We start from the raw sequence: 24,044 nt of genomic DNA on the forward strand, positions 1-24,044 counted from the left end.
CTTTTCTTATTAATCTGAGATTTTGGCTGAATATTTTGGCGAATTTAAATACTAGTGTGTAGGTAAGTTATAAAACAAAATTGATGAAATTAAGAATACTTGTTTGCAGTATAGAGTACTTGCATAATGCAGTAAAAAGCATTTTATAACAGATTTGTTAATAATTCTGCTCTTGCCCCGTTGCACATGAAATAAAGTTTCAAAGTATTTAACTTCAAGTTACGCTCTTACACTAATTTCGGGAAAAGTGCAGAGTAGTTGACATTTTAAACAATTTCCTATCAAAATCAAAATTTCAACAGCGTCAATTATTTACATAGTAGACTGAAAATACTTGCGTTTAAATACCAACTTTACAAAAACTAGTCTGCACTTACTCCACTTCGACTTATGTAAAACTAATGTTTACGCATTTTGATAGAGTTTAGTGCAGTGGATTGACATAACTATTTACATGTTTTGAGCATACTTAATAAAACATACAAGTGCATGTTAATTCTACGGTGACATTGCGTAAACTACAAGACGCCCGATCGCAAATGCAAAAACAAAAGAAAAAACATAAAATGCACATTCTTTCGATCGATTTAGTAACCACATATAGATTTTATTGTAACACATTTCATAATTATATCAACTGGTTAAGGAGAGTGTCTCACGGCGGCCATCTTGCTTGTTTACATCAGCGTCTGTCTCACTCATGCATCTTCGAAAATTTGACTTTATTCAGTATAGAGTATTTATTACTGTCTAAAGCGACCAGAGCACCCTGTAGTGAAGTCCACTGGTGGGTGCTGTACTCGTAAAATCTATCTTACCGTGTTTTATGTAAAAACAAAATATGAAACATTCTTTGAGTTCTTACCGTCACGAATTATATTGAAAATTCAAATTGGCATATTGGCATTGAGCTGTTTCATTATATTCCTTCCTACGGTGTTTCATGTATCAGCTATGGCAAGTTTTATAAGTTTTATAAATGGATAGTACTTAATAGATATGATTTTCACCCTAGCAATAATATGAAAATACTGCAATAGATCCATGAATAGCTTTTACACTATTTAATTCGTTTTTTTATGCAAATCAACTCTTAGAAACTATTAAAGGATTATAAGTGTTTCGAAAAATTGATCTGCTTACATAAAAGATGATATGCGGTTCGATCCAAGAAAATGGTGTATTAACATTTTGTTTGTGCGTTGTTGTACCTATAAAAATATTAAAAACACGAAAATATGGAGCTTTTTGTGTCATGTAATGTGATTGTATTTGCAAAGATTTGAAAAATACAGTTTCTTTTAGTTATTATAATGGGAACACCCTAAATAGGCGAAAAGAATATTTTATAATTTTTGCTGAATTATTGGCAAGATTCTTAACGTATATATTATTCCTTCGATAGATCAATAACATTAATCGATATTAATTTATAGATCCATTTAGAAAAGTTTTTATTGTAATAAAAATATAAATATTTGAGTGAAATTATACTAAACACCAATGTTAAACAAGTTATATTTGAAAATGATATTGAATTCGTTATATGAACTATTGCATTAACAGAAGAATTATTTAAATTTTCTGTAGATTTTTCTTCTAAATATTTTGACATTGTCAAATTTAGTTTGGTCAAAAATGAAAACATACAAAATTTTATTATGTATTTTCAAATTACTTTTGCACGTAAAATCTGTTTTATTTCGGCAATATTGCATTATGTGAAACAGCCAATATAATAAATATCACACACTAATTTTTAACGTAACAAAAGCAATTTTGCATATAAAAAAGGTATTATAGCAAGTGAATTCTCCTAAATTCTAGATTGAAATAAAACCAAAAAGTAACTTGATTCGTTAAGTAGTATCCGAATTAAAAATATAAAGCTTAAAAGAAATAAAAATCAAATAAAAATTATAAAATTTTTAAACAAATATAAAACTAGTAATATAACGGCTTAATTTTACGCCCACGACATCATATTTCATTTGAAATAAAATCTTTAGCATCGACGTCAAGGAAGTAATCGATTTACCGTGGAATGACCTTACAAAATGGAATTTTTTGTCGAGTTACCTGTTAATTTAGGCGATGAACTTGACTGATCACGAAAACTGATATCATGTTACGAAAGAGTTGATTAATTATTGTTCTTCTGTTTACGTTGTACAACTATTTTCTTTTTCCGCTTATCGTAAATCCAGTGTTGATAACGCACTTATCAGGGGTTTGTATTAAGATATCACGAGTGACGAATCTTATTGTAGCTATTATACTGTTTTTAGATTAGGTCTAATAATCACTTAATATAAGAAAAACAGGTTTAATAAGTATATAATCTATAATAAAATAACTAAATTTATTTAAATATACGATTTATAAAAGCGCATTTTATTGAAGTGGAACACATGCTATAAAAAATTGAGGTATAAATAAACAAAAATGTTAAATACATGCAAAGTCATTGTTATTTAATTTATTGTATTATCTTGTATTTTAATATTTATTTAAAATACATATCTTAAGATGTAACACAACTCTATCATTATTTAATAATACATGATAGTAGTATTAAGCATTACTAATACTGTTGATTATACATATAGAAATGGAATATATATTAAGTATAAGAAAACGTTAATATACAAAATACACAGTTGAAGATAAAATTAGAGTAACAAATTACCAAAGTCTTATTATAACTAAAAATTTAGTTAGAACTTCAATTATTTAGTAATTTACGATTATAGAAATTTTTGATTAATAAAAATTTTAATCTGTACAGGTTACAATGTCAAGAAAATAATCTTTTTTTAATATAGAACGTTGTTTTAAAAAAAGCAATAGACTATTACAATTTGTAATATTATTGTAAAAGGCAACAAGTGTCAATTATATAATTCAAAATACAAGAATTTGTTAATGAGAAGAATAGTATTTTTTATTTAGTATGAAAAAATACACTTATTAACTTAATTTTATCCTCAATTGCAAATCATTTTCACATATTTTAACAAAATCAGTTTTTTTGTAAAAATAAATTTTTTACAAATATGCAGTTATTTTCGATTTGATTATCATTTACTTAAATATGAAATTTTTTCTTATTTTTAACAAATATCTCATGCAACATGTTCAACTTTTAAACACATAACCTACTAATAATAATAGTAATGAGAGCAGCCACGTTGACACACTTGCAGAACTGTTACCTAAAAAAGAAATAATAATAATGTTTATAATTTTCTTGAAATACATGAAAAGAAAAAATAAATATATATTTTTTTTGACTGAAAGTTATTAATATTGATATATCAATGTGCACAATAAACATATAGAAAATAACAAAAATTATTCAATTATATGAATTTAATCGCATGCATAATTATATGTATAATTACACGAACATTAATTGTTTCATTTTTCTCAATAATAATTAATAATTTACCCGGTCATTATGGTCATATAAAAATAACTTCGGAATTACATTGGTCGAATAAAATTCTATTCCAGCAATCTTTGAATAAAAATTATTAATAAAATGTAATTTTGTGTCTTCTGTAATCTATATTTCAAGGTAATTCAAATAAAATAGGAACAACAATCTTCGCACAAAAATGCCATTTTTTATATTTAAATATTGAATAATAAATTGCAATAATCGATAATGTTTAAAAATTTCAGTAGTTTTTCATAATTTTACTATTTTAAGTAGCTTGTGAATTATTTGTTAACAAATACTAAGAATTGTTTGTTAATAATATTTTCATTTAGAAACTTAAATCTTGAAAAGATAGAGTTTTTATCAAAATTTTATATGATGCCTTCGTTTGTTATTACTAGTAATAATATTATTAAAAACTTTGATATCATACTTTTATTTGTTGGTATAAAAAAGTCTGCTATAATTGTTAGGGTAATAATAATATAGTATTATTTCCATACTAACTAAAATTAGTAACAATATAATTAACACTACCATGTAGTACTTTATTTTTAAATTAAAATGCAGACTTAATAAGAAACGTAGGTATAATTTTAACAACGAATTTGTGTGGCAGAAGTTTGAACTGAAAAAATAGAACCTCCATTTAGCGCCAAAACTCAAACATTTCGAAAAACGATACATTACATAGACTAGTTTAATACTTTATTTCATTTCTAAATTTACTGATATTATAATAAATTTTTATTCATGCAATGGCAACAACGTTTTCATAAATGTACCAACGTTCTACTTTGCTGTGACATTTCACGAAATTAGATTCATTACGTACACAGTATTAAAAAGAGTATAAAACCCAAAATACCAGAGGAAGAATAAGAGAAAAATCATAGTTTCAAAGAAACTGCTCGTTTTTTACCCTACGTTCCGTGAAGGGGTTTATTTCAAATGGGTTTCGTCGCTTTGCAGACATGCTTTATCACGCTTTGCAATCGTAGCAATTGCAACGCAACTTCGAGAAAGGCATGCAAGCTGCAAGAAGGTAATTGGAAGCACATTGCTTTGCCGCATTAAAGAATTTCATAAGCGAACCAAAAAACACAGTGGTTAAAGTTTTTGCCTCTCGCTTCTTTATCGTTGAAAATCAAATGCAATGGAACTTTCTCAAATTCTTTAGTGCTAAATGCTCTTGACAACTGAACTGCGTGTGTACGTAATATTGTTCTTGGCCATCGAATTACGATCACGTATGAAAATTTCACTTTTATCAACTTTTATATATTAACTTTTATTTACTTGTCGTATATGGAAAATTGGCTTAGATCATGCAAATTATTACTAAATACGTCTTGAGATGATTAAAGGTCGTGCGAACGTTTGCGTCAGCTTCGAGTGCCAATAGCGCCTGAGATGATATTTGATGAATGTTATAGAAAATGTCTGGAGCCTATTCAAAAGATTAATTTACAATTCTCCAACCACATTATCCGTGTTGAAAAGAATTAGAGATATTTGGAAAAATAATGAAGACATAAAGCATATGATCAATGTACCTGTATACTGACAATAAGTATGCCGAATACAAGCTGTGGCCAAAGCGAAGGGTGGAAATACAAGATATTAACATGTATTAATAATATTGTTTACAGTAGCATATTATGATAGTCGCTAATACATTGTATCATTACAAATTGAACAGCCCTTTTAATTTTACGGAAAACGCGAAAAAGGCTGAAAATTTGTACTGGTCCTAATTCGGTGGGCACAGACTTATATTTTATTTATAAATTGATTAAAATTAAAGTTACGTATATCGTGTCATTTCGCAAAAAGTACTGAATATTTTTCCATGAAATTTTACACTGAGGTAGATCTGATATTGTAGATAGTTTTAACACAGATTTTATAGTGATCAAAATTGAAGAAGTGCCATAAATGCGTAAATAAAATTCATGAAAGACCCAAATAAGCGCATAGAATTAAAATTTATAAAAAATGTTAGACTCCTATAATGGGGTAATAAGGGTACAGTACATAAAATTCATCCAAAATATAAATAAGTATTTAAAAATAAAATGTATAGAAAATATTGGACTCCTGTATTAGAATAACTAGCGAAAATAAAATTCTTAAAAAATATGAATAAACGTATGAAACTAAAATTTGTAGAAAATATTGGAATAATAAAGTTATTGTTTTAGGTGTTGGTATACAAACATACCTTTATTGCCGCATATAGTTTGGTTTACTTGCACGTAATTCCAATCGCACGAACACACCGAATTCTTGCAGACCGCCCGATTGTCGTCGGCATCCAGATAACATTCCAAGATACTATCGCAATTCATACCAAGAACTGAAACATTAATTAGAATATTCTGATTAATTTACATATTTGTCAATTGTTACCGGAAAATTTACGCTACGATAAAAATTCTTCAGCTTGCAGTCATATAAAATGTCTTAACCTTGCAACCATGTTTCTGACTTTGGTCGACCTATTGTCATTCTTTTACAAACTTTTATTATCAGAACGGTATATCGGAATTATTAAAATTCTTGTTTCTGTTTCCTTCATGTATTGGACATTTATTATTTGAATTTACATGACGTGTTAGTAATATAAATAATACTTATTTGTTTATAAGATAATAAGGTGAAGTGGGGTAAATTCGTAAAGGGGATAAGTGCGTATATAAGCTATTTTAATTACAATATGAGCGTAATTTCTCCATTTAGTATGTTTGTTTCCTTGCTTTATTTTATATTTCAGCTAAGAGTACTTGTTCGCAGTATACAGTACTTGCATAATGCAGTAAAAAGCATTTTATAGCAGATTTATTAGTAATTCTGCTCTTGCCCCATTGCAGATGAAATAAAATTTCAAAGTATTTAACTTGAAGTTACGCTCTTACCCCATTTTCGGGGAAAGTGCAGAGTAGTTGACATTTTAAACAATTTCCTATCAAAATCAAAATGTACGAGGAAAATTAAGGCCCTAGTTAATATTAATTAAATAGTAGTAATTATGCAAATCGTTCGATATCGACAACGTTAAGTATTTACATAGCAGACTGAAAATACTTACGTTTAAATACCAATTTCACAAAAACCAGTCTGCGTTTACCCCACTTCACCTTATAATAATTTATGTGATGAATATATAAAATATTTGTAAAATAATATTTTATGAAATTAATATATAAACCAGTTTCATTTATATTATAATATTATGATATACATTATAATGTGTAGATATAAAATAATTATTTATCCTATAAAGCCGCGAACTTATTTATCCTATAAACTATAAAGTATTTAAATATACTTGAAGACTATAATAAATTAAATTTAACATTTAGCCATGAATTCTTTTTGCTGAAAATACAAGAAAAAATTACTAAAGTTATGTCATTGTCATTTTTTCTTAAATCTAGATTTTCTAATGCGATGTAACTAATTTATATATGTATATTCTATATTTATTAAAGAAAAAGTTGATATATATTCAACAATCTAATAAATAGTTAATTATCATTTCAACTGATTGTTGTCAATTGATAGATTTAAAATAAAATATTTATCGCCTTTTTTGTTTTTCTATTAACGTATTATGAGATTGAATAATAAACACGTGTTTTTAGGGTTAGAAGTATTTAAAATACACTACTATCTACGCTACTATCATAATTAGCTAATTAACCGAGATTATAATTTTCTTAATTTTTAATTCATTGTGTGAATACATATTAAAATACTTTGTACGTGTTATTATAGCATAGTGCTGGTACATGTTACAGCAATATCAATTACTGCTATATTGCATGTTGCGTGTTCTTAAATCATGTTATCAAATTCATTTAACGCTTATGTTAATTACTAAAACAAAACAAAATGTCTGATGGATCCAAGTTAGCTCTAAATAGAAACTTAAAAATTTAGAAATATGAAGACTACCGAGCTTGAAATTTTTACCGAAAAATTTATTTATTTCGCAAATAAATTTCAGATATTCGAAATTTCAGAATTAAGAAATCTAAGAATTTGCAGGTTTAATAATTTAGAAATGAATTTAGAAACTCGATTACCAAGTTTGAAAATTTGGTAATTGAAAAATTGGAAAATTTCACAATTTGAAGTGTTGAAAATTCAGGAATTTCAAAAATTTGAACATTTAAAAATTTAGAGATTTGTAAATTTAAGAATTCAATAATGTGGTAATTTAAAAATTGGAGAATTAAAGGATTTGAAAATTTGTAAAAGAGATTTATGAAATGAAATTTCTGGTTCAGGAATTTAGAGATTTTTAAATTTAGGGACTAACACATCTAGAGACGTAGAAATCTAGGAATTTAAAAATGAGAACCTTCAGAAGTTTCCTTTAAAAGATTACAGAAATGGCTACATCGAATAGTTTTGCTCGTTTTAAATTTAGTTTCAATTTTAAAACGATTTTAGTAAAATCGTATACTTACCTTTGCGTTTGAAGCATCCACCAGATTTATAGTGATAACCATCAGGACACCTGCATACTAAATCTTCTGTTGAATTATTGTTACTTAAACAAACACTATTTATTGTATGGACTCTACACTGAATGTCTTCTGAACATGGCTGCCCAAATAACGAAACTGAAAAAAGAATTAATACAACATTTTATTTGAATTCTGATACAAATTGAATCAAAATGTGGTTGATTTTATTTCTGTATTAGTTGATTTATCTGTTAACGTCCAAACAGACGACGGTATATGATACACGATAATATACGAAATACGATATATGATATGTGATATGTGATAAGTGATATGTGATATGTGATAAATGATATGTGATATGTGATAAATGATATGTGATACGTGATATATGACATGCGATATATAATTTATGATATACGATATACGATATATAATTCCCAATATATGATTTACGATATATCTATGATATACAATATATGCTATACGATACATAAAATACTAATAACATTAATAACATTAATAGAATTTTAAACCTAAATATTGTAGTTCCAAATATACAATATAAAGTCCTAAATTTAAAGTTCAATAAGTTCCACACTTATTAATAATTATTGTTAGTAATTCAAAGTTCTACGCTTTGTTATTTAATTATCAGTATGTATAAAAATTACATTACCTGGCAAACACAAATCAACTGCACCTACATATTCTCCCTGACAAACGCAAATGTTGGCCACACATTCCGTGTATTCTCGTTTACAATCTGCATTGCCGTCGCAAGTAGCATTGATACCTTTAAAATAAAGCATTTAATAGTACCCTCTCTTCTGTTGTAAATCAATTATATAAATTGCACAAATCAATTATTTGGAGAATTCTAGATAAAAATGTATTAATTTTATATTAAAAATAAGTTCGTGAATTATTTCAAATCGACAAGTGAAAAAGTTTATATAAAACTTTTAATCAACAAAGAACTATTAATCTTTCTACATTGTAATCTAATATCTTTTTACACAGAATGTTCAGAAAAAACTCGCGTAAAAGCAAATTCATGGTTATGTTAGAAATAAAATAATTTTTAAAAAAAAAATACACCGACTTCGAAATGCACTAAAAAGTATAAAATAATTTCTATTTCCTAATGAAGTAATTTCTATTTCATTCAATCATACAATTACGTAACAGATATGAATGAAACCTATTTACTCGTTAAGTAGTATATTAAATATATTTCAACCTTTTCGGAGGCGGCGCAAAATTAAAAGATTTTCTTGAACATGTCAACCTTTGGACAGCCGAACATAAGCAAAGCTTGTATAGCTATTTTTTTTTTTTCTGTACATATAACTCGACAGCACGCCGCGAAGTAGGTGTTAGTGCGTTTAGAATGTAACTATGGTCTATCTAGATTCATAGAGTATGCGACGGAAAGACTCGATCACCGCATATTCTATAAAGATAGAGCCCATCTGCCGCAAATTTGGTAATTCCCGCGTCGTGGGCTCCGTTTATAGGTTCTTAGATCCATGGCTTCCACACGCGAACGAAGTCGATTCAATTTCATTTATATCAGAAACGTTGCGAAATGAAGATGCAGTCGTTACATTTACGTATATTATCAGATATATCTGTAATGGTTCGTATTCTTTCTCAGGATTTATTAATTTCCAATACGCCATACCACAATCAACTGGTTATTGGCAGGAACGTTTACTGAGGTATTTTTAATTTTGCGCCGCTTCCGAAGAAGTTGAAATGTATTTAATATACTACCTAACGAGTAAATAGGTTGCATTCATATCTGTTACGTAATTGTATGATTGAATGAAATAGAAATTACTTTATTAGGAAATAGAAATTATTTTATACTTTTTAGTGCATTTCGAAGTCGGTGTATTTTTTTTTCTGAAAATTATTTTATTTCACGTTTTTTAGTGGAATGCGGAGAATTGTATGGTATACTGTGAGACAGTTCTTCTGGGCTTTTTTTTGTCTGCGTAAATGCCATGAGCATAATTAAGTAAAAGACAACATGGATATTCGTTTTTCAATTTTTTTTGCAACAATAATCCTTTGCAACTAAAAAATGAAAAAATTTTTGGTAATGGTACCAATGGGGAGTCAGACTCTACAAGATGCGAAAGGCTTTGTTTCGATCGGACCACCATCAAGGAAAAAAACCGGCGAACATGCATAGAAAAAAAAAAAGGGACACTCTTTCAGGGACAAGTACAAACTAATTACATCATGATTGAGGGTTCTTCACTCATCTGTTCTTTGTTAACTTTCTTTGCAAAAATTTACTGCGCATGTGTATCTTTGACGGTTTAGGACTGCGCAAGGGTCAAAGTATCCGTAAAATAATAGCAGATCCTGCGCAACAAATTTTCTAACAAATCAAATTGATGCATTTTTAGAACGATGCGGAAACTGTACCAAGCAATGGGAATAATACACCAACGTTAACGTGAACTCATCTTGCTGTATAAGTCGCGTGTCAGAGCGGTAAAGCTTAGTTTAGTGTTTTGGTACAGAGCATTGTAATTGCCCTTTCTTGTCTTTCCCGTGCATAGCGCGGGGCGTTCCACTAATATTAATAACAATAGTTTTTTCGCTAATATCACGAAAACTAGAGTTTTCCGTCAATTATGCATAAGGAAACCTCGTTCAGAATCAAGCCACTAATAACGTATTAGAAGGACATTAAAATCGTTCGAAGTTGGTTTCAAAAGTTAACAACAATTTTCGCTAATATCTCGAAAACAAAAGCTTTCCGTCAATTATGCAAGAGGAAAAAGTTGTCCAGAGCCACGCCCCTAATAACATATTCGAAGGACATTAAAATCGTTCGAAGTTGATTTCAAAAGTTAACAACAATTTTCGCTAATACCTCGAAAACAAAAGCTTTCCGCGAACTTTGTATATGAAGAAAATTGTTCAGAATCATGTCCGTGATAAGATATTAAAAGCGCATTAAAATCGAGAAAAGTTTATTTCAAAAGTTGCCGGTTTTTTGCAATAACAACACTTTGCAATTAAAGAATTAAAAATTTTTTGATAATGGTACCAATGGGGTGTCAGCACCTACCATATGCAAAAGGTTTCGTTCCGATCAGTCCATCCAGCTAGGCGTAATGCGCGAACATACATAGAAAAAAAAAAAATATATACTGATCGAATTGAGTGACCTCCTCCTTTTTCGAAGTCAGTTAAAAAGGAGTACAAATGAATTTTTGTATACAAAATTTTGTACTATTTTTGCGTGAATTAATTTCTCTGAACATTCAGCGCAAGAAATTATTAGAGCATAATGGGAAAAATCTATAATTGTTGGAGTATTTAAAATTCACGTATAAAATTTCACTTCTTTCATTTTGAAATATCTGGCAAATATCTTTGACTTTTTATATAATACTTTAATATTTTGTAACGCACAGTTCTTCAAGAAAATATATCGTTTTAGTAAAAAGAGTGACGGGTGCTCTTTGATCACAACATTTGCGTTACAACAACTTGCTACACACCAAATAATCATTTTGTACTAATAAAAAAAATATACATATATAACATATTTAATTTATATTTTTTTTTATGAAATTGGTATTTGCTTTAGTTTTATAAAAAATATCTTGTAATATTTTATTTGGCACACTCCGTATAAAGACAAAAGACATTGTCATATGAGACATTAATTGAAAATTAAATTACCTGGTGCACATTCGTTATCCAATTCGAAATAGTTAGCTTTGCAAGTACAAATTCCGTTTGCGCATTCAGCATTTTTCGTACCGCAGTTGTTTATTTCGCACCTTTTTCCAAGACCTAGTATGAAATTCAATACAAACAACGTGAATTTTTAAAATAATATTATAGTAAATAATAACTTACGATGTGGATATAACTATTTTTTAAGACATATACATTATTAGATGGATGCAAAAATAATTACAATTATCGTTACTAGTTTGATACTTTACTATTTTACTATTTCACTATTTTACTATTTTACTACTTTACTATGTCACTACTTCACTACTTCACTATTTTACTATTTCACTATTTTATTATTTCATTACTTTACTACTTTATTATTACACTATTTCATTATTGTATTATTTTACTATTGTACTATTATGCTACTTCACTATTTTACTACTTCACTACTTTACTACTTCATTATTGCACTATTTCATTATTATATTATTTTACTATTGCACCATTGTACTCCTATACTATTCCGCTACCCTATGAGTTTTTAATTTTTTAATTCCACCATTTTACTATTTCACTAGTTTATTATACGACCATTCTATTATCTCACAATGTTACTATTTTATTTGATTAAACACTTCTCGGTTGGTATTACAAAATAAAATATAAAAATGCATATTTAATTTATATTATAACTCCTCAGTGGTAACATTTTATATAAGTAAACATGCTTTCAAAATTATTGCAAATAAGAAACAAAAATGCATGTTATATTTTAACAAAGTCATAAATCCTCACCTGGCGAAGATTCTACACAAGCTGTTTTATCTGAATTCGGATCAGTTCCATTTGGACATGAACATACATTTTCCGTGCAGGACAATTCAGTAGAGTTATCATTAACATAACAGTCTATATCTTGTTGGCATTTTTCACCGATACCTCTATTGCCCCAGCAAAATGATTCACTTTCGTTGTAACGAGAATTTTCGTTACAAACGCAGAACCCGTCCTTACAAATTGCATCCGGACCGAAAACATAACACTGCATAGTCGAGAGACACGAAAATTTATAGTCTGCAATCGCTGCAACAAAAATAGGAACATTTCTTTATAACGTTAAGGATTTTGGTAGTTATAGATTTGATAGTTTCGAAAATTGGAAGTTTGGGAATTTGGAAATTTGAATGTTTAGAGATCCAGTGATTTGGAAATTTGAAGATTTAGTGATTTCAAGATCTAGAAATTTGAAAGATTGGAAATCTTGCGATTTAAGAATATAGCAGGTTAGGAAAGGGGTTTAAGAATTTGGAAATTTAAAAATTTAGAGATCTAGCGAGTTGAAAATTTGAAGATTTAGTGATTTAAAGATCTAGAAATTTGAAAGTTTGGAAACCTCGCGATTTAGGAATTTGGCAGGTTAGGAAAAAGGTTTGAGAATTTGGAAATTTGAAAGTTTAGGAATCTAGCGATTTGAAGATTTGAAAATTTACGAATTTTGAAATTTGGAAACCTAAAAGTTTGAAGATTTGTAAACTTGGGGATTTATGGAGAGAAATTTAAAAATTTGGGGATTTACAAATTTGGCGACCTATATTATGGAGACGTTTAGGAATTTGGAAATATTGAAATTTGATGATTTAGGAACTGGAATTTTAGAAATCGAAAATCTGTAAATTTCAAAATTTGGACATTCAGGGATTCAAGAATTTGGAAATTCTTTAAACTAGAAACATTTTACATTTGGGGAAATAGAAATTTTAGTGTTAGAAGGTTTAGATATTTAAGAATTTAATAATATGTGAATTTCAGGTTTTGAAAATTTGGATATTTTAAGAAATGTCGAAATTTATATATTTGAGAATTAAAAAATTTGCAAATCTTATGTTTTGGAAAATTTAGAAACTCGAAAATTTTAGAATTATAACATTTGTGAATTTAATAATTTCCATTTTTCCAACTTCTAAATACTTAAAAATCTGGAAATTCAAAAATTTAAGAATTAAATAATATTTGAACTTTTCATTTATATTTCGAAATAGTATGAAAACTTACAAAATATTGCAATAAAACAATAATAATACAGTTATTATAATACAAAATATTTCCGCAGACGCAATTAGTAAAAAAAATTGTAAGCAACTGAAAGGGAATTTAGAAGGAGAAAATATTTGCTCAATATTTTATTGCCATTACATTTCTGAAAAATGGTAATAGTTTGTAGATTAATTTGATATGTTACATACCTTTTAAACATATTCTATTATCTTCGGAAACAACTCTCTGTATTTCACAATGCCACTTTCCATTTCGACATTCCGAATATTCGATAACGGCACTATCGCTTTGTTGACATGGTTCACCAATCTCTGAAATAACGATTGCATTAAAATGTATTTTCTTTTTGTTCTATCATTAATCATAATTACTCGGATTAATAAGTTTCAGAAAACATTGCTCTCATGTTTTAACCAGTTAACTGTGACGATCTTTTTGCAAAGCGCGCACTAGTGTGTGTCGCGATAATTAAGCGATGACAAGTTAGTTCTCAAGAATTTGTGAGTTTATCTCAAATCATTTACACTTTTTATTTGCTTATTTCATTTCGTGTTGACCTCTAAACATTTTAAACATATTACAATTTACGAATATAATTTAGTTTTCGCCAAAATTACAATTTAAATATCAAATTGTAACAAAATTTTTACGCACGACGGATATAGTCGTCACGACACAAAATTCTGCCACATCTTCATGACGGATATAGTCGTCAAACACACTTAACTGGTTAAATTAATACAATCTTGAATGTTTCAAAATAGTAACCATCGAAATTATGTCATTTTAATCCAAATTCAAAATTCAAAAATATATTGGTTTTAAGCAAGATGCAAGTAATAAACAAGGTTTTCCGGGCCGGGGATCATTATCCCCGGGGGCGGTCGTCCACCGCAACCCGGCGCGTCCCCAGGTGGCGGATAGGGGAGGGGCCAGTAGATATACTGGTTAGTTGCGAAATAAGCGCCTAAGGGCGACGAATAAGCAACCGCGGACCAAATGGACTAGGGGAAGGAACCCCGAAAATAAACCGACTATGGTGAAAACTACGCGTAGTAAAACACCAGCTGGGGGTTCGGGTACCCCAGCACCGGCGTATAGGGGTGGGCAAGCGGGCCCCTATGCGTCGTCATCCTGCAACCGTAGCACCACCGTGGTGGCTGACCTGGCCACGGTGGCGTCTCCTGCTACAGGCAGAAAACTTACACAACCAGCACCAGCGACTGCTAAATTGCAGTCGCCTGCTGCAATAGCTGAAATGCTGGAAGCGGAGCAGCTGGATCGCATGCGTCGTGTGCTGGGCACCATGAGAGCAGCTGTTTTGAAGCAACGAAACGTCTCGATGGACGTTAAGAATGGTTTGCAGCACCTCCAGGAGTGCCTCGATGCTCTCCGTCACGGCAGGGAGCTCCGGCGGAAGGCGACCATTTATGCCGTACCTTCTCCTGTAACGAAGCCAACCGCTCGACCTGCAGCGGCGGCTGCAGCTCCTGGTATACCAGCGCCGCCCGCACGTAAACGCACGCGGGCTGTCATATCCAGCTCGGAGGAGGAGCTACAAAAAAGGAAGAAGGCGGAAGATGACGGGCCGACATGGGCCACCGTCACCCGCCAAAGAAAGAAGAACAGGGCTGCGACGAAAACCCCTACCGTTGCAACTGGCCCCTCCATCAACCCCCTGGCGGAGGCTGTGAAGGCCAAAGCGGGAAAGAAACGAAGGAAACGGAAGAGAAAACCGAGAAACGACGCAATAGTCGTTACACCCGCGGTGGGGCAGACATACGCATCTGTCTTGACCGCACTCAGGACTAAGGTGCGCCTCGATGTGACCGGGGCTGAAGTCCGCTCAGCGCGGAAGACTAGGGAAGGCGCCGTCTTTCTGGAACTCGGCAAGTGCAATGACCAGTCCGTGTTTCAGGAGGCCCTTCAGGACGCCATTGGCGAGGCTGGACAGGTGAGGATCCTCACAAGTCGTACACGGCTTGAGGTTCTCGACCTCGACTGTCTAACCACCTCTGAGGAAGTGCATGAAGCCATTCGGCGGGAGCTTGGCGACGACTTGGTCGGCGCACTCAAAATCTCCATCTTCCCGCCTAATAAGCGCGAGCAGAGAATGGCGATCCTGGAGGTGGATCACAAAACGGCATCAAAACTGGTCGAACGCGGGCGACTGCGCGTTGGCTGGGTCAGCTGTCGCGTCCGTCATCGCGTAGAAGTACAGCGGTGCTACCGTTGTTTGGGGTATGGGCACCGACGCGATGTATGTAAAGGGCCAGATAGGAGCTCCCTCTGCTGGAAGTGCGGCCAGCAGGGACATAAAGCAGCAGGCTGCGCTGAGAAGCCCCGCTGCTTCCTATGCGCTGAGCGCAACAACGTAGCGGCTCCTGAGCATGTCCCGGGCTCGGGCGCGTGCACAGCCTTCCGCGAAGCGCTGGACAAGCGCAAGACGAATCAAAAGCGATGACCACCGTCCTTCAGTGCAATCTGAACAGGAGTAGGGTCGCTGACGATATGCTGACGCAGCTTGTTCACGAACACAACGTGAGCGTTGCTATTGTCAGCGAACCCTACCAGGTGAAGAACCGGTGGCTCGCTGATGAATCGCGTACCACTGCGATCTGGATTGCGGATCATTCCCGTCTTCAGGTCCTACACAGCGGCGCGGGAAATGGATACGTCTGGGCGAGGACGGAGCTTGCGACGTTCGCCAGCTGCTACCTCTCCCCCAACGACGCCATCCAGGAATTCAGGGGGAAACTCGAGGCCATTGAGGACGACCTCCGCGACATACCCGGTGACTTGATTGTCGCCGGCGACTTCAACGCGAGAGCCCGAGAGTGGGGCATGCCGGTTCCAAATACCAGAGGGATTCTGGTTTTGGAGATGGCTGCCCGCCTCGGGCTGGTCGTCCTCAATAAGGGGACAACCCCGACGTATCGGAGACCGGGCTTCGGGTCCTCTATTCCTGACATAACGATGGTGTCGGAGGGTCTGCTCCGCAAGGCCGTTGACTGGAGGGTGATGGAAGACTTTACTGGTAGCGACCACCAGTACATCACCTTCCAGCTCATCGACGAGGCACGCACGCAGTTTACTGCTAGCGCTCGTCGACCGCTTGGCTGGAACGCAGCCAAGTTGGACGGCGGAAAACTCGTTGCAGCACTGCAGGACGGCGCTCCAGGCATACCACCATTGCCTGATGGCACGGTGGATGCGAGTGCGGTGGAGGGGCTTGTGGATGCAACTATGGGCCTCCTTCATCGCGCTTGTGATGCCTCCATGCCGCGGAGACGCGCATGGGCTGGTAGGAAGCAGGCCTACTGGTGGAGTGACCAGATCGCCGAGCTCCGGAGGCACTGCCTCAAATGCCGTCGCAAGGCCCAACGCGCCAGAACGCGACAGGCAAATGCGGATTGTGCTGCCGCCCTTGCGGCGGAATACAAAGCCGCCAAAAAGGCGTTAGGCAGGGCCATCCGAGAAAGCAAGGTGCGCTGCTGGCAACAACTATGTGACGAGGCGGATCAGAATCCCTGGGGGAGAGGATACAGGCTTGTGATGGGCAAGCTCCGCACCCCCAGACCTCTCATGAGCGAGTCCACGGTCACGCCCATCGTGGATGCACTCTTTCCGAACCACCCCGAACGGGAAGATATCCCGCCGGTACTGTCGGAAGAGGATGTTCCCACTTTCACCGTGGACGAGCTGGCAGCGGCTGTTGGGCCCATGAAAACTCGTAAGTCCCCGGGCCCTGACGGCATACCGACAGAGGCCGTGAAGGTGGTAGCGAAACACCACCCGAGTCTCTTGCTCGGTATGTACAACGGGTGCCTGAGGGCAGGAGTCTTCCCGGCTAGGTGGAAGTTGGCGCGTCTTGCCCTTATCAGTAAGGGTAAAGGCAACCCGGAATCTCCATCATCGTATCGTCCGCTGTGTATGTTAGACACGGCGGGCAAGGTGATGGAGAGAATGCTCAAACCACGGCTGGAAGCAGCCGTGGAGCAATCCGGGGGCCTCTCCCACCGGCAGCACGGCTTCCGCAAGGGGCATTCGACGATCGGCGCGATAGACGAGGTGATCGGGGCAGTGCGACAGGCGAACACCGCTTGCCATAAGGCACGACCTGTCGTGCTCTTGGTCACCCTCGATGTAAGGAACGCGTTCAATTCGGCAAGGTGGATCGACATGCTCGAGGCATTAGAACGGTCCTTCAGAATTCCAGCCTATCTCTCAGCAGTGCTGAGGGACTATCTGAAGGACCGCTGGCTGTCGTACGAGACGGCTCAAGGCCCGAGGATGAAAAGAGTAACCTCAGGAGCAGCCCAGGGATCGGTCCTGGGACCGGACCTCTGGAACGTCTTGTACGACAGCCTGCTCCGCCTGGAGATGCCGGATGACGCGTTCTTGGTCGCGTACGCAGACGATGTCGCTGTTGTCATCACCGCACGCAGTCCTGAGCTGGCCCAACTTTTACTGAACCAAGTAATGCGTAGGGTCAGCGGGTGGATGGAGGAGCACGGTCTCCAATTGGCGCTAGCCAAGACTGGGATCGTGTTCCTCAGTAGAAAGAGGATCCCCACCCCCATCACCATGATGGTCGGGACTCATGCGGCACAGACCCGTAAATCGGTGCGGTACCTGGGGGTGACGCTGGATTCCCGGCTCACCTTCTGGGAGCACATCCGTAGGGTCTGCGACAAAGCCATCGATGACACAGCGGCGTTGAGTCGCCTAATGGCGAACGTCGGAGGCCCGAAGCCGTGCAAGAGAAGACTCCTGCTTGCGTCCGTCCAGTCAGCCCTGCTGTATGGGGCAGAAATCTGGGCGGACGCCTTGCGAGTGAAAAAGTATAGGACGCGCATGTCTGCTGTCCAGCGCCGAGGTGCTTTGCGGATGACTTGCGCATACCGCACAGTATCCGAGGACGCCGTGCTGGTCGTCGCTGGCAGCATTCCCATCGACATGCTCGCCCAGGAGCGAAGGGAGATCTATCTCCTGAGCTCCGAACTGGGCCGAGCAGTGGCAGCGGAGCAGGCCCGCTGCCGAACGATGGAATGCTGGCAAAAGCGATGGACCGAGAGCACGAAGGGACGGTGGACAGCGCGTCTTATAACGTGCCTAAGCTCCTGGTGCTCGCGTCGCCACGGTGAGGTGAACTTTTACCTGACTCAATTCCTTACAGGCCATGGATACTTTCGTAGGTATCTGTGGAGGATTGGGAAAGTGAGTTCACCTCGCTGCCTGTACTGTGGCGGCGTGGAGAACGACGATGCGCTCCACACGTTCTTTGCCTGCGATCATTTCGCAGAGGAGCGAGCAAGTGTGGAGCGCAGAATCAGAGTAGCGGGCATCACGCCCGAAAACATCGTAGGGGTGATGCTCGCCAGCCAGGATAGCTGGGACTTTGTGGCGCAATACGTCGAGGGCGTTCTGCGCCGCAAACGTGAAGAGGGGTGCCTTCAGGTACCTTGAAGGCAAATGGCGTCTAGCACGCGATGCGCTCAGGCGCTAGTAGCCCTGCCCCGGGGAGAAGTAATGCGATGAGCGGTACCACCCCGGGGTAATAGGGGAGTAAAGAGGAGGGGTTTTAGTGGGTATCCACGTCAGCGTATTATTCGCTTCCGCGGGAGTCCCACACTATCCGGGAGAGGATTTACCCAAGTGGTCGCCTCCCTGGGTGTGCGTAACGCATTTCCCCTCCCCCCAAAAAAAAAAAAAAAAAAAATAAACAAGGTTTTGCATTTAATCGGGTACCAATACAAATTTGTTTTTAATACATTATCAATTTTCTTTGCATACAAATCAAACTTTAATAATGAACTAAATTGTTGTTTAAATGATTTCATTCAATAATAAATCTTCTGTCGTCGAGGAATAAAGCATATTTATTAAATGATTTAATTGAAAAATGAATCCGTAATTAAATTTTAATTGTAAATCATAAGAAGTTTCGATAAATTTTTTGTCAAACTTTAAAACATTAAAAAAAGCTTCATTTAGAAGTAAATTTTAATTTTAAGCTGATAACCTTGAATTAATAATTAAATTTTTATTTGAGATTGAAAATTATTCAAATAATTAGGATTTTATCCTCGGTCAAAAAATATTTAATTATTAATTATAATTTCACAATTTAATTATTGATAATGTAAATCAAAATTTGAAAATCCTATTGGAATAATGAAATAACGAAATTCGATTAGTAAAAAAATAAATCAAATTATAGATAGAAAAATCTCTAACAGCAATAATTTATTAAATAACTCTAATAATAAATAAAGTTGTAAAAAATATGAAATAATATGAAATATTATTCTTCGAGTGAACGAGGATTTAATTTCATTTAATCAGTTCAATATAATTATAGTACAATGTATTATACTAATATGTTATGATTATTATTACATTTCAAAATCTCAAATTTAGGAATTTACAAATCTACAAATGCCTGTTATTTCTTTTACATTTTCTTTAAATATGCGTAATTACATAAATGATTAATAAAAAATGATTAAAAGCAAACTTGGAAGATATGTAATAAAAGGCAGGGAACTTTATAAAATTATCGAAGTGTAAAAATAAAACATTTACACTTATCGAAGCGCATAAATGTCATTAATTAGTAACAAGAGGAATCTTAATTGGAAACATAAAACGTCGTAAGACAGTTTATCTCGACTCAAATTATCATTATTGTGTTGTATATTTTGTTTATGTTCAAATTGCTTCAGACAATTTGTTATACAATATGTATAATATACATACAACGCCTTTAAATCGATTACGTGGAAAAAAACTGAAACCAAGCTCAATTAATCACATGGTTATAAAAATAACACCTGTTGATACTTTTACTTAGAAATTCATTTTCAAATTAATTATTTCTTGTTATCTTTAATTGCTGCTATGAAATATCAGTAAACAAAAATCAAGTACATATACAGAAAGTGCGACCGGACGGGTGATACAACCGAGCAGAGGGTGGGTCTTCATTTAAAAATAAGTCGAAAAAAAGGAATAACATTTTATCGTTTAACGCTTCGTTTTCGAGAGAATCGAATTTGAGAATTCTATCCAGTACGAGTGCACTGGACTGTCTCTCTAAGTTATTGTTCGCTACAAGTTTCCTTTTGCATTCTATTGTTGACGTTTCTAATGTTTACAACCTTTCGTTAACCATACGACTTTCTTCTACTTTTATTTTGGTTAGATCAGACAAGCTGTGACAATGTCTACTTATAGCAACCGCAAATATGTCGATATGATAAGAGTTAGTAGCTTAGCAGCTTGTCATGGAAGTGCAACAGCAGGAGCTGAATAATATAGGCAACAATTTCCAAATCGTCGCTATTCGGAGAGTGATACGCAAAGCAAAGCAAAGATTAATTGAGTGCGATTTTTTCACACTTACCATAAGTCTAGTGGCAGTAGAAGATCCCTTTTAGAAACAGAAATTCTTAATACCGTTGCTAATAATCCTAAGATAAATATACAAAAACTTAGTGCTCGTCATAATACCAGCACTATTGGTCGCAATAAATTGTATTAACATTTACATTTCTTATTTATAATACATATTTAAATCTAAAGCTGGTATAGTGCAAGCGCACTGGTTAGAATTCTTGAACTTGATTCTCTCAAAAATGAAGCGATAAACGAAAGAATGTTATTCTTTTTTATCGACTTATTTTTACATATAGTATCATATCCTGCTGGGTTATATCATCCGCCGGCCATACCCTATATTATATTACTATAACATATTATTGACAAATCCTCCCACACCGAAAACATTGTTTTTGCGGATCCTTTTTATATTACACAGATAATAAGTATAGTATGGGTTCTCTCCCACATGTACATTCATGGGAAAGTCATCTTCTAGAGCGAAGATTGCAGCTACAATACTGTTGATGACATCGGCATTTTTTAGTTTGTCGCGATTTGGTATTGTATATATGAATAATTTGAGTTTTGAGGATGTTTGTAAGGAACGCAAGGGGGTAACGAGTGGAAATGTGAGGCATCAAAATTGTTAATTAATTGTTTATAATTTATTGTTATGTTATGGACTGGTAGGTGATCTCTTTGCGGCGCGGGGGCGCTTTATGTGCCCCTGTGGTCGACAAGCCGTGGCTAGGGGGGGCGTTCTACGTCCCTCTGAGGCCTCCATGAAGCCCCGTGAGGGATGATGCTTTGCATCTCCTGTTGTGAGGGTCGACGGACGGAAATTACTTCGGTAATTTTCCGAGACGTACAGGCTAACCTAAGAGCAAAGCCACCAGGATTTTGAATCGTTCTCGGATCGATATCGTCCGTAGTGGGGGTAGGACCACGTGACTCAGCGGGATCCGTGCCGCTACGGAACGAGTCGCGCTTATCATTCGTTCGCTCGATAGACGCCTCGCAATTCGATCGTACTTACGCCCTTGCCTCGCCTCATTGAAATTATTGTTAAAATCATTTTCCAAAATTAATTTCTTTGTTAATTAGTTTATTGTGATTTCACGTTCCTTATTTTGTCGATTATTATTTATTTTCCAAATTAATTCGTATTATTTAACGTATATATTATTCGAAATTGTTTATTAGTGTTCGTATATTTAGTATATTATTGTACATATTATTCCTGTTGTTATTTTGTTTCGAATTGTATACTTTGTGTTTGTGAATAAATATATTTAATTAATCCCATTCGATTTGTGTTTCTGTTATTTCCCTTACGCTTTCAACAAATACCATCAAATAACCAACCTTCGAGCAACATCTCTTTGGATATGAAAAACAAATGAAATCATACATTCCATTTACATTTTTAAATTCTGGAATTTCAAATATTCAAATTGCTAAATTAGCAACGTTTTAAATACCCAAATTCTTAAATTTCTAAATTTCTAATCTCTTAAATTCCTCAATTCTGAAATTACTATCAATCTAACAAGGGACCATCCCGAAGTGATAATCTCCGATTTTGATGAAACTTGGATATAATGTAGTTCTCGAAAAAATATTCGACACGTATTTTTTTTTAGCTGCTATCATTCATGTTAAGGGGGTGAAAATAGCCCTCGAAGTTGGGGGTTGAAACCATATTTTTGGGAATATCTCCGGAACTAAAGAAGCTAATTGAATTCTTTTTTTTGTAAATTGTTCGTCTTTAGATAGGAAATGTTTGTGCGAAAAAAAATTTCAAGAAACTTTATTTGTTTAAATAATATTTAAAAAATGTTATCATTTTTGTTTAAATTTTTGCACTAAATGTTGATCTATTTTTTTGCAACTTCGTGTACGTAAACTATGGACAAAAATAGAGGATACGTGTTTTTGGAATTTGCTGTTTTTTGCAATGTTTATTAGATATATAATTTAAAGTCACCTCCTGTGAAGAGGGGTAATCAGCATTTTTATTAAAAATATCATTATTTTTACAATCTTTTACATTATTTTAGAGATTTTATACCTCTATATATGCCGTTAATTGATTTCTGAATGATTATTGTAAGCGTCGCAGGTATGAGCGTGACGCGGTTAGAATCAACGCCGAAAGGAACATAGGCATTTGTGGCCAATATTGTTAAAAAATAATTTAATTTATTTTTATTTTCTGAGTTTCTTAAAAAATCCCAATGTTTCCAAAAGTTCTAAATATTTTATTTAGAATGAAGTCTTTACGCCTGTAAAAGTATAAAAGCAGTATTGGCCATAAAAGCCTATGTTCCTTACGGCGCGGCGCGGTGTTGATCATAACCGCGTCACGCTCATACCTGCGACGCTTACAATAATCATTCAGAAATCAATTAACGGCATATATAGAGGTATAAAATCTCTAAAATAATGTAAAAGATTGTAAAAATAATGATATTTTTAATAAAAATGCTGATTACCCCTCTTCACAGGAGGTGACTTTAAATTATATATCTAATAAACATTGCAAAAAACAGCAAATTCCAAAAACACGTATCCTCTATTTTTGTCCATAGTTTACGTACACGAAATTGCAAAAAAATAGATCAACATTTAGTGCAAAAATTTAAACAAAAATGATAACATTTTTTAAATATTATTTAAACAAATAAAGTTTCTTGAAATTTTTTTTCGCACAAACATTTCCTATCTAAAGACGAACAATTTACAAAAAAAAGAATTCAATTATCTTCTTTAGTTCCGGAGATATTCCCAAAAATATGGTTTCAACCCCCAACTTCGAGGGCTATTTTTACCCCCTTAACATGAATGATAGCAGCTAAAAATAAATACGTGTCGAATATTTTTTCGAGAACTACATTATATCCAAGTTTCATCAAAATCGGAGATTATCACTTCAGGATGGTCCCTTGTAAGTACCTAAA

The 24,044-nt window shown here is 34.8% G+C and overlaps 1 protein-coding gene across 4 annotated transcripts in view; it reads right to left on the reverse strand.

Annotated features, from left to right (window-relative positions):
- Positions 1 to 2,900: 2,900 nt before the first annotated feature.
- LOC105663483 (uncharacterized) overlaps positions 2,901 to 24,044 on the reverse strand; it is a 35,116-nt gene continuing 13,972 nt past the window's right edge. For 2 of the 4 annotated variants that reach the window (XM_076535899.1, XM_076535898.1), the window contains exons 8-14: positions 13,887 to 14,009; positions 12,439 to 12,726; positions 11,638 to 11,751; positions 8,603 to 8,719; positions 7,924 to 8,079; positions 5,670 to 5,804; positions 2,907 to 3,215 (exon numbers count right to left, since the gene is read on the reverse strand). In XM_076535899.1, the coding sequence (XP_076392014.1) occupies positions 3,139 to 3,215; positions 5,670 to 5,804; positions 7,924 to 8,079; positions 8,603 to 8,719; positions 11,638 to 11,751; positions 12,439 to 12,726; positions 13,887 to 14,009 (1,010 nt within the window). In that variant the 3' untranslated portion in view covers positions 2,907 to 3,138. Of the gene's footprint in view, positions 3,216 to 5,669; positions 5,805 to 7,923; positions 8,080 to 8,602; positions 8,720 to 11,637; positions 11,752 to 12,438; positions 12,727 to 13,886; positions 14,010 to 24,044 lie in introns of all 4 variants that reach the window. The other 2 variants (XM_076535900.1, XM_076535901.1) reach the window with 2 other exon arrangements.

This window comes from Megachile rotundata, chromosome 9, assembly GCF_050947335.1.
Source record: "Megachile rotundata isolate GNS110a chromosome 9, iyMegRotu1, whole genome shotgun sequence".
Taxonomy (NCBI): domain Eukaryota; kingdom Metazoa; phylum Arthropoda; class Insecta; order Hymenoptera; family Megachilidae; genus Megachile; species Megachile rotundata.